At 37.9% G+C, this 12555-nt stretch overlaps 1 protein-coding gene across 4 annotated transcripts in view; it reads left to right on the forward strand.

Annotated features, from left to right (window-relative positions):
* The window catches only part of MEF2A (myocyte enhancer factor 2A), a 211813-nt gene that overhangs the window by 124654 nt on the left and 74604 nt on the right, over positions 1-12555 (forward strand). For all 4 annotated transcript variants that reach the window (XM_049906144.1, XM_049906146.1, XM_049906143.1 and 1 more), the window contains exon 3: positions 7451-7654. In XM_049906144.1, coding sequence (XP_049762101.1) covers positions 7451-7654 — 204 coding nt within the window. The remainder of the gene's footprint in view (positions 1-7450; positions 7655-12555) is intronic.

The following is a 12555-nucleotide window of genomic DNA, read 5'->3' on the forward strand; positions in this document are numbered from 1 at the left end:
CTGTTCCGAAAAATCACCCATTGAAAACCCTATGGAGCGCAGTTCTATTCTGACACAGGAGGTCGCCATGATTCAGAATTGACTTGACAGCATTTACCAAAAAAAAAAAGTTGCATTCAACTGTTTGAGGTGCTAAGGATGCAGCACTGAGAAAACTCAACAGAATCCCAGCTTCTTTCAACTTATAGCCACTCCTCACTTAACTTACCTACTTGGTTAGGTTCCAAAGACCAGGTTGTTATGCTAAAATTGGCATTATGGGAAGATGGAGGATGACCACATCAGATCACAAAATGGAAAATGACTTAATCATTAGATAACTGCCAGATTACATTATTACATTACTGCCAAATTACGTAATTACGTAACTGCCGAACCACTGAGAGTCAAGTTAATGGTGCCACTAGTAATAGACAACAGATGTCTCGTGGATCCTCATGTGATATATCGAGGACACGGCATTACTTGTAAGGTATTCCTGTCAAAAGTGTGCCATCTGAATGTAATCAGGAACGAACATCAGACAAAGCTGAATTTAGGGATACACTAAAACACAGATAGCCTATATTCTACAAAAGTGCTAAGGTTCTGAAAGACAAAGACTAAAGGAGTGTTTAGGATTAAAAGAGATGAAATTAAATGCACTGTGTGATCCTGGATTGTATCCTGCACCAGAGGAAAAAAAAAAGAGAGAAGTTTAAATAAGGTTTATAGCTTACATAATAGTGCTGCGTTCATATTGGTTTTCGATTTGGATCATTGTACTTTGTTTTGGGGAAGTATTTGGGGGCAAAGAGACCTTGTGCCTGCAACTTAATCCACATGGCTCAGAAAAAATTTTTCAAATGCATGTGTGTTTATTTAGAGAGAATGCTAGTGCAGAAGTGGTAAAATGTTAACATTTGGGGAGTTTCTTTGAAGGATATATGGAAACTTTTGTACTAATTTTTGCAACTTTTCTGTGAGTTTGAAATTATTTCAAAATAAATTAAGAAGACAAAAACAAATTTATAAGAATATGAAGTTAAGTATTACTATTCAAAAATAGACAAAGTGCTATAGATAAAATGAAGGACGTTTAATTAACACAGCTTAAGAGTGAGATACTAAGTTTGTAGTTTTCAGTATTATGTCTTTGGTGTCATCATTGAAGTATAAGTGTATTTCTGTGCAGATTTTTCTGGTTGCTGAAAAGATTCTTTCTGACTTTAATTAAATTGGAGGAATAGGGAGATTGTTATAAGCTAAGTCCCTTCGTCTAGCAGCCCCTTCCTTCATCTCCAACTCTTTTTTCTTTTTATAACTTTTTCTTATTATTTTTTTTTATTGTACTTTAGGTGTTCAGTAGTTTGTATATAAAGTGTTCCATGACGTTGGTTGTATTTACCACAATGTGTCAGCACTCTCTCCATTTCCACCCTGGTTTCTCGTTTCCTTTTGTCTTGGTTTTCTGTCCCTTCCTGCCTTCTCATCTTTGTTTTTGGGCAGATGTTGTTCTTTTGATCTCATATAATTCATTGTTCTAAGGAACGTGTTCCTCTTGGGTATTATTGTTTATTTTATGGATCTATTGTTTGGCTGAAAGATGGTCTCTGGGAGTGGCTTCCATTCCAGGTCAGAAAGGGTGTCTTAGTTGGCGGTTCCAACTGTTTCTGATAGATAACTTTGAAGAAAAAATTTTGATTTAAGTTTCTTTTGGGAAGAACAGCAGGGATGTACTCTTAATGATAGTGAACTCTATGTTGTTTTTTTTTTTTAAATCTTTGTTTTTTCTTTATCATTCTTTAGATGAAGGTTTACAGAACAAACTAGCTCCTCATTACACATACTGTTTTATGACATTGGTTAACAACCCCACAACATGTCTACACTCTCCCTTCTCCAGACCTTGAGCTCCCTATTATCAGCTTATCTGTCCCCTCCTGCCTTCTAGTCCTTGCCCCGGGGCTGGTGTGCCCCTTCAGTGTGGTTTTGCTTCATGGGCCTGTCCAGTCTTTGGCTGAAGGGAATGACTTCATTACTGAGCTGAAAGGGTGTCTGGGGACCGTACTCTCAGGGTTTCTCCAGTCTCTGTCAGGCCAGCAAGTCTGGTCTTTCTTACTGAGTTAGAATTTTGTTCTACATTTTTCTCCAGCTCTGTCTGGGGCCCTCTGTTCTGATCCCTGTCAGAGCAGTCAATGGTGGTAGCTGGGCACCATCTAGTTGTACTGGACTCAGTCTGGTGGAAGCTGTGGTAGAGGTGGTCCATTAGTCCTTTGGAGTAATCTTTCCCTTGTATCTTTAGTTTTCTTCATTCTTCCTTGTTCCTGAAGGGGTGAGACCAGTAGAGTATCCTAGATGGCTGCTTACAGGCTTTTAAGACCCCAGATGCTACTCACCAAAGTAGATTGTAGACCATTTTCTTTATAAACTCTGTTATGTCAGTTGAGCTAGATATTTCCTGAGACGATGGTCCCCACAACTCTCAGCCCAGCAATTCCTCAGGGAGTTTGGATGTGTCTATGGCGCTTCCATGAAGTTGGCCTTGTACAAGTTGTACTGGCTTCCCCAGTATTGGGTACTGTCTTCCCCTTTACCAAAGTTGAGCTATAGTTTTGTTTTAAAGAATTTTTTCAACCACATTTAATGTGTATTCTAAAGCAACATTACCTGGGTCAATTTCACTGCTGTCATGTTCATATTTCACTTATATTGGAAGTCTTTGACTAAGATTATTTTTGCAATAAATGTGTTTCGTTGTTGTCATTTTCTTCTTCTTGGGTTTTAGGAGTATAGAAAACATCTTCTAAACATATTCATCTTTGTTAAATTCAAATTTTTAATGCAGCAAGTATGTTTAGGTGACTTTTAGACATAAATTATTCAGATTTCAGTGTTTTAAAATAGCATGGTATAATGGAATGCCAGGATTCTGAAAACCAGTATTGCAGTCAGTAAAAAAATTTTTAATGATAAAAACACCAAATAAACAAAGTTAATATATAAATGAGAAATTTGGAGTATTTATAAAGCATGGTTAATATATTTGTAGTGTACAAAGTACACTGTGTACTAAATTGACAAGTAAAAGACAAATTACATAATAGGGAGATAATTAAAATATACATTGAATTGGCAGTTTAGAGAACACAAAATCCAACTGAAAACATGTAAGAAAATGTCCTATCTGTGCTGGTTAGGGAAATGCATATTAAAGAAGTAATGAAATGTTATTTTATACCTATTAAACTACCAGAGATTAAAAATAATACTTATATGAAAATATTATTAATCTGTTTTAAAGGGTACTTTATAGCTATACGAGTTGACTTGGAGACATATCCATTAGCTGTGATTAAATAAGTAAAATAAAGAGTATTGATAGAGTCCCATTTTTGTAAAACTCTCACAGAATTCCATATATCTATACAATTGTCCGTTGGCATCCACAGGGGATTGGTTCCAGGACCCCCTGCAGATACCAAAATCCAAGGATGCTCACGTCCCTTATATAAAATGGCTTAGTATGTGCATATAACCTAAGCATATCCTCATGTATACTTTAAATCATCTCTAGATTATTTGTAATATCTAATACAGTATAAATGCTATGAAAATAGTTGCTGTATTGTTTGGGGATAGTGACAAGACGCGATGTGAAAATGCTCCAGTGAGAGCTTGAGAGGGACTGAGGATCTGTGAAATGGAGGGAGGCTACAGCAGGGTGTGCCTACACGTCTTTTCATTCACATAGATTCAGCGTAGTGCTCAGTGTGCGGCAAATTCCAAAGCTTGCTTTTTGGAACTTTCTTCTTTTTTTCTTGAATATTTTCGATCCACAGTTGGTTAAACCCGTGGATGCAGAATCCATGGGTACAGCAGGGTACGTGTATAAAGTCATATGTTCGTACATTTGTAAGGACTTTTAAGAAAAGATTAAATAATGGTCAGAGGTTTATTTTGAAAGGGTGAGAGAAGGAACCATTAGGAAGATCTTGTGGGAAGAGCATTCTACAGAGAGGGAGTAGCTGGTGCAGGGTTCCTAAGGTGGGAGTTATCTAGTGCAAGGAAAACACACATTTACATGCTAGTGTGGCTTAGTGGGCATAGGGGAGAGTGATGGAAAATAAGGCCATATGGGGAGGTTAAGGCCACATCATCTATTTTTGTGAGACAGGCAGAATAAGTTTGAATATTACTTTCAGTAAAATGAAAAACCTGAATCTCCCACCTGAACAATATGATCTGTTTTAAAAAATACCACTCTGGCAGGTCTGTGGCAGATACACTGTAAGGTGCAATAGGTGGAGCAGGAATCTGGTAAGGTAGGTATATCAATAATATTTATGAGAGATGATGTAACCTAGTGTAGGTTAGTGATGGTGTAGCTAGAAAGAAGTGGATAGCTTGGAGAGATGCTTTAGAGTTGACACGGTTTGCTGATAGATTGGTTACAGTAGATTATTGGGATAAGAGGGATGGAGGATAATTCTTAGATTCTGTTTCGTTTTGCTTTTGTTGTTTGGAAGGATGGTGGTGCCATTTGCTTAAATGGAGAAGACCGTTGAAAGAGCACATTTGGTGCTTTTATAACCATGAAGCTGAATGCAGCCACATGGCAAGGACTGTGAGGATAAAGAGGAGAAGGGAACCCAAGTCCAACTAAAGCCCCAGGGCACTTCAGCATTTAGAGGCTGAGCAGAGGGAGAGGTGGTAGCAGTATGACTGAGAGAAAGAAGCCACTGAAGTAGGAGGAAAGCCAGGACATAAATACCTGGAAAAGAACGTATTTGAAGAATGAGAAATATAGTCAACTTTTTTCAGATGCTGCTTAAATAACAGTAAGATAAGAACTAGAAAGTGGCCATTGATTTCCACCATGTAAATTACAGGTCACTGATGTTCTTGACAGGAGCAGCCTTAGTAGAATATGGGGACTGGAAATCTACTTTCATTGGGTTGAGGAGACAATAGGAGGTAAGGAAGTGGAGATAAAAATTATAGATGATTCATTCAAACGTTTTTACTTTGAAGTAGAACAAAGAACAGGTGGTAACTGGAGGGGCAGTGTGGAGTCAGGGGAGATGCTAGAGCATGTTTTATGTGCTGATGGTTTTTGATCTTGTTGAGAAGAAGGAAGCCATGATGGGGGATAGAGCGAAACTTTTGAAAAGCGAAAGGAAAAAGAGATAGAAACAGAGATATCAATAATAATAGCAGGAAGGGAGAGTGGTAAAGTACAAATGAAGCAGTTCAGCTGATAGATTTGGTGATGGAAAGATGAGGTAGTTCCTCTTTCTGTTTTCTTAGTGATTTGAGACAAGGTTATCAGTGGGAAGTGGAGTTGAGGGAGAGAAGGTGGGAAATAATTCGCTTGGTGAATGAAACAAACGAGGGTGGAAGGTATGACTGCCAGGCAGGATTTTGTATTTGAGATTGTTGTTAGGAATTTGGAGACATTGTTTGTGTGCTTGTGCACACGTGTGTACACACATTTCCAGCAATTTTCAGCTATTTGCCTAAACATAGAGGGATAACCAGATGTAAGTATAGGGGACCTGTTCCCTGGTTGACGCTGTGCCAGTCAAGTTTGATAGTGCAAGAAGGGCAAAGGAGTTAATTGTAAAGATAGCGATAGACCATGTAATCCAGAGAAGAAAGGACGGACGTGAGAATAGATAATGACAAAGTGGTGAGGTACGAGGATTGGAGGATCTGATAAGGTAAAAGAACTACTGGAGAGATAACACAGAATGGGAGCACTGGGCAGGAGATGGTGACAGACCATGGAATCCAGAGAAGAAAGGAGGGAGGTGAGAATAGATAATGACAAAGTGGTGAGGTACAAGGATTGGGGGATCTGATAAGGTGAAAGAATTACTGGAGAGGTAACACAGAATGGGAGCACTGGACAGGAGATAGTGACAGACCATGGAATCCAGAGAAGAAAGGACGGAGGTGAGAATAGATAATGACAAAGCAGTGAGGTAAGAGGATTAGGGGATCTGATAAGGTGAAAGAACTACCGGAGAGATAACGCAGAGTGGGAGAACTGGGCGGGGGATAGTGAAAGGGTAGAACCGGAGAGAGAACACAGAATGGGAGCACTGGGCAGGAGACAGTGAAAGGGTAGAACCGGAAAGATAACGCAGAATGGGAGCACTGGGCGGGAGATAGTGAAAGGGTGGAACCGGAGAGATAACACAGAATGGGAGCACTGGGCGGGAGATAGTGAAAAGGTGGAACTGGAGAGATAACGCAGAATGGGAGCACTGGGCGGGAGACAGTGAAAAGGTGGAACCGGAGAGATAACGCAGAATGGGAGCACTGGGCGGGAGACAGTGAAAGGGTAGAACCGGAGAGATAACGCAGAATGGGAGCACTGGGCGGGAGACAGTGAGAAGGTGGAACTGGAGAGATAATGCAGAATGGGAGCACTGGGCAGGAGACAGTGAAAAGGTGGAACTGGAGAGATAACGCAGAATGGGAGCCCTGGGCGGGAGACAGTGAAAGGGTGGAAGACATGAAGCCGAGATTTTGGAGACTGTAATTACCGGTGATGGCAGAGTTAAAGGCATGACGGTAGGAGTGGGTGACTAGCATGAGGCGAAGATAACGATCACTGGAGGCCGGGAGATCAAGGAACTGAGAAGCCCAGGATATTGCACTGATTCTTTTTTGTACGCTGGTGCCGAAGTCACGAAGAACAAAGATAGAAATAGCACTAGAAAGAAAAGCAGTCAAGTGATACTTACCAGTGCCTGAGGGAGAGTGACCACAAGGCAGGTTATCAGGTGGTATAATTTCCTGGAATGAGCTCCAGAAGAACTAGAGTTTTTGAAGGGGAAGGAAGGAAAAATAGTTTGGAAGAGGGAATAGGAAGTAAAAAGAATGTATCTTCTAGGGCCTTGAAGTATGGGGGATGTAATATTTAAAAACAAAGAAAAATTGGTCTCCATTTGAGAGGACTTCAGGTAGCATGTTTCAGTTTGCGAAAGAAGTATTCAAAGAAGAATTTGAGGACCTGGGAATTTGCTGATCCTAGACAGTGAACCTCATGGGTACAACAGAAAGGTTTGGGAGGGAAGAGACAAGTATGAGGTAGATGAGTAGATATATGCAGCTGTTCAGGGATTAAGGTCTGGGGTAGGACTTGGGTTTCTGATGGGTAACAGTTTTAAGCTGACTGACAAGGGGCCACCAGACAACTTTTCCTTCTGCAGTTCTTTGCCTTCTGCAGTGGAGTGGCAGCCAAGGGTAGGGAATGCCTCCTCAGGAGGCGGCTCTGTCAGAGCCCTTGGATATACAAGGTACGTGTAGGACTGTAGTCTAGTGGCAAGCTGGGAGAGGGGAGGCTGCTAGAACCTTTTCCTTTTTCTGGAGTCTGGCTCTGTATTAAAAGTGGACTAATCTTCAGGTAGGCTGTATTCAAGTATTCATGTTTTTAATGAAAACACTTTTTTTTGCCTAGGTCACATTTACAAAGAGAAAGTTTGGATTAATGAAGAAAGCCTATGAACTTAGTGTGCTCTGTGACTGTGAAATAGCACTCATCATTTTCAACAGCTCTAACAAACTGTTTCAGTATGCCAGCACTGATATGGACAAAGTTCTTCTCAAGTACACAGAATATAACGAACCTCATGAAAGCAGAACCAACTCGGATATTGTTGAGGTAACCCATCTATCTAGTAATGCCTAAATTGCAAATAATACTTAAGTCTTCTGTTTCATAACCTTAGCTGTCAGATTGCTTTTTATGTCCGATAAATAGTAAATCAGTTAAAGATTTTTTTAATTTTTGGGGGGGAATTATTTCTTAAAAGAAGGATCCTAATTATTGCTATATAATGACCTACTTAAAAACATTTCTTATTTATTCAAACAAAATTAATCGCTTGGTTTACTGTATACACTGGTGTAATCTAACATTTCCTCTATGATTACTTTCTATGAGTTTTTAAATTAATATTGTGAGGAATTAGAACACTTTAGGTTAGTACAAAGTTACAATTTTAGTATGTCTTAGTCATCTTATTACGTCAGTGATGACCCACAACTTTAAACACTAATAAAATGGAGGAAAAGATATAAATCATGTTTCTATTTTGTTAATAGTGCTTTATATGGGGGAGGAGGGTATCCTCGTTTTCTTTTTCTTAATCTGCCGCCCATTGTGTATCTCTCATAGTTTGGCCAACTGATGATGTGAAAATAAAGAAAAGCAATTTTTTTAGGATTTTTTTTATCTATTTGAAAATTTTGTTTTAAAACAAAACCTTCAAAAAGGGGAACCGATTATAACTTGTATTTAATTTCTGCTGCAAAATATTATAAAAGATACCTTTCCCATGTATGTTTCTAATAGCATTTTAAATTAGCTTCACATTTACTTTTTTGCCCTTCTTGTTTATATTTAGAGATTTAGCTTCATTTTCTTCGGAAAGGGGATATTTTCCATTACTCGTGAGAGGTTACTTTGGCTCAATTTTGTAACGTTGGAAAACTTATTTGAATAAATGAGGCATTTCCTTGTAGAATGTGCTGAAACCATGTGGAGATGATGCAGAATTAACTATTAAAGACAAGTGAAGCTCTAATCTAGATTTTACTTCTAATAATTGTTTTAATTTAAAACAGAAAAAGAGAAACTTTATTTTATTGTGTAGGAATCTAATCTATTTTTCCCAGCAGATTATGGTTATAGCTCTCAGAATGCATTTTAAATGCCACCCATATCACTGTGCCTTAGCCATTCCTTTTTGGACAGCTGTTGATTTAGGTTGTTGCTATAAAAAATTCTTATTTATATTAAAGAAAAGTTGTGTTAGTTGGAATTTTGCTCAGTAATTTTGTTACTTTTTTGCAATTTATCAATTGTTTCAAATGCGAAATAAAAGATATAACAAATTAGCGTAATGACAGCTAAGACTCACTCCTGCTGCTTGACCTGCCTGCACTTCTGTTTAAGGGGCCCCCACTGGGGTCCCATCCTGAAATGTATATGCAGCTTTTTACTTTACTTTTGTTGATCACGTCTGTTAAACTACATGGCTGTTACGTCTTAAGCCAAACCTCTTAAAGCAGTTGTATATATGTCATTTTAAAACAGTTTTATCATATTATTTAGCATTTATGTATATTTTATCATGTATGTGCCATATGAACTATATAGTAGACTCTTTCTCTGTTACATATTACAAATAAGTTTTGTATTATAATTTTGTAAATTAGAGGATTGCCCTTAGGTAAGCTATACAAGAGACTTCATAATTGGTTTCTTTGAGGTGGAGGATATCCCTCTGTGTTCAAAATAGCATCTTGTTTTAAAAATTTGTTTTACCAAAAGTTCCACAGCATTAAGTCAAACAAGGACATCGAGTTGACTTTAATAATGTCAACAAGTAGGGTCTAACTAGTTTCATGGTAGAAGGCAGCCACCTCCTGAACCCTAACTACTGTGCTCTTTCATTGCAGCAGTTGTTGTTCTTGGCCCTGGAAATTGAGGGTCCTTCGCCCAGCCTAAAGCTTGCTTCCTTAGAGAATGTGAAGAATATAGTCTGATTTAACCTTCACAACATTTTCAGAATACCTCAGTCTTCACCGCTGTTGTGGGCAGCAATCCAAGTGTAAGAATAAATCCCAAACAATTTTTAGCAGTCTCCTGTATTACAGTCTGCTTCAGTATGAAGGAAATTTTTGCAGTTTAGTTATCAATTGAGGTTTTGATACTTTCTTTTTAATGGCATTTCTTAGATATAAGCTAACATGAATCTTACCAATATTTCTTATGAAATTTTGAGTTATATAAATCCAATAGATAGAAGACACATGAGATTATAAGGAATTAATGGTAGGGTAAATTATAAGGCTTAATTCACCATTCTTGTATGTTAAAGTCTTACTCCCAAAAACCCAGTGCCGTCGAGTCAATTGCTCAGTCGGCCTTTATTGTAAGACAGTGGTTGTTACACTTGTAAGATATGCTTTCTTTCATGCATGATGATGAAGCAGCTGTATCCTCACTACTTGTTGTTGTTGTTGTTAGGTGCTGTCGAGTCGATTCCTACTCATAGCGGCCCTGTGCACACCAGAACGAAACACTGCCGGTCCCGTGCCGTCCTTACAGTCGTTAGCTTGAGCTCCTCACTGCTAGCGCATACATAGTCGAGTTCCTCTGGCCAGTGGTGGTAGTGGCCTAGACTGATGTATCTGCAAGGGCCATTGTGAACCAGAGCTAAGTTTACAGGGTAACACCAGTGACCAGTATTTTTTATAGAGCTTCCTAGGGACCAGCCACTTTATAATTGCTTTACAAATATTATTTAAGGATATTTTAAAAATACTATTACAAGTATTTTTTCCTTTTTATGTAATTTAAAATTCTAACGATTGTGATAATTGGAAGCAAATTCTTTGATATCCGTTTGTTCATTTGACAGAAATAATTTGAGGGCCTCCTGTGTGCAGTGGACTCTGAGGTGGTGGTAGTACACGAGATTTCTAATTCATGACACAAAATTGTTCTTTCTACCCATAGTTTTGTAAACCACCGAGATACATGTTTACCAATTGCCAATGTTGTATCTATAAACTTCCAACAAGTCAGTGATAAGGTTCTAGGTTCTTTAGCCATCTCATGTGGCTGAGTATATCCAGAGTAAACCGAGGCATAAACTGCTGTAAGTGATCTACGTTAGATGTTTCTTTATGTAATATGACTAATAAATAGTGAATCTCTGAAAACTTGGTGAACAGCTTTTATAAGGCCCCTAACCTGAGTTTTTTTTTGTTCGAATCTGAGTTTACCTATCTCCTATCGCATATATTTTAGTATTTAAAATCAGTGGGATTTTACTTTCTCTCATATTAAAATGGAGTACTCTGTAGATAAATTTCTGTTCTATTGTATCTTACACGTAAACTCTTATGGGATGTAAGGTGAGGAGGAAGAGGATGGTGCACTCTGCTGTTAACCAACCACACCTGCATTATCCACAGCGTAAGGACACACATGTATTATGTCTGTAGGGTTAGATGTAGTATGCTTTCTCGGGGTACAATAAAAGTAATATAAAACCCACTGCCGTCGAGTCGATTCCAACTCATAGCAACCCTATAGGACAGAGTAGAACTGCCCCCATAGAGTTTCCAAGGAAACTGGCGGATTTGAACTGCCAGCCTCTTGGTTAGCAGCCGTAGCACTTACCCACTATGCCACCAGGGTTTCCAAAAGTAATATAGCATGTTAAAAGTAGTTTGTATTTGAATATTGTGTTTATAAATAAAAAGAGATAGACATAGTGCTCACATTATATACCTTTCAATTTTATTTAACCACAGATATTAGAAAGCAATCTATGGGGTATTATTTTATCTTTGCTGTCCCTGTGTCTTATTACCCATGTTTTTAAACAAGTTTCCTAAAAATTTAACTTAAATTGTAATCAATTTTTAAGATTTTGATTAGAGTTGATAAAAATTTAGAAATTATTTCTTTATAACTTTTTTTTTAACCAACAGCATTTACCTCTTTTAAGTAGAAATCTGCAGTGTTTGTAGGCTGTCTGTACTTCCTACTTAAAAAAGCTGAGTACATGAAAATGGAAACTTAGGGCATCAGTAAGTTAGGGAGTCATCATTGGAGTGAGTCTGATTAGAGACTTCTTAACTGGATTTCTTTGAAATGGAGACTGTCCCTGCTGTGTTTACATGACATCTTGTTTTAAAATGTTTATACACAGTTTTTTAGGAATGTGTCTTAACGTGAAGGGAGTTTTACTACTTCATTTCATGTATTTCATTAGGAGACTTTCTGCTAAGAATGTCATCAAAGGCATACATTGTACCTTTTCATGTTCTTAAGCATTGATAGAAAAATAGGTGGCAGACTTTTGTTTGGTTCTACGTAAGTAGTAATTTAAATGTACGAAGAAAATGTTACAACCCCTAGATTTTCTTTTTAATAAATTAAGATCTAAAAACTTGTGAACTGTATAATGAAATTCTGTAAGAAAATTTGATGTGTCAGAAAATAGAGTTGAAAATCACCAATCCAGGCAGTTGCCATTAAAATTCATACTAAGAGCCTAGAAGCATTGGGGTTCTGCATCAAAATGAAAATTATGCTAAAAGGCATGAAATTAGGATTTTAGCAGCTGCTACATCATAAAAGCCTGGCATTGCTTTTGTATCCACATTTTTTATTCTTCACTTTGCAGGAATGTTAAATATTTCTGCACTCATAATTTTAAGTAGCCGTGACTTGGAGGCATTGGAGAATATGCTGTAAATGGCTTGTGTGGAGATTCAGATCATTGTATTATCATTAAGGGTGTAAATATAGGAGCCATGGTCATTGATCTCTCTTGTTGAATTGATCTTGTGAACTATTCCCAAATGGAGGCATTTTCTTTACCACAGGAGTACTACAGTACTTAAAAAAAAATTCTACTTATATTTTCTCATTTGATCTTCACATCTAAGGTAAGCTTTTTCAGAAGTAGAAATTGAGACTCAGGTTAAGTGACTTGCCCAGAGTCATGTAGCAATTTAATGGCAGAACTGGGATTAGAA

This window comes from Elephas maximus, chromosome 13, assembly GCF_024166365.1.
Source record: "Elephas maximus indicus isolate mEleMax1 chromosome 13, mEleMax1 primary haplotype, whole genome shotgun sequence".
NCBI lineage: Eukaryota > Metazoa > Chordata > Mammalia > Proboscidea > Elephantidae > Elephas > Elephas maximus.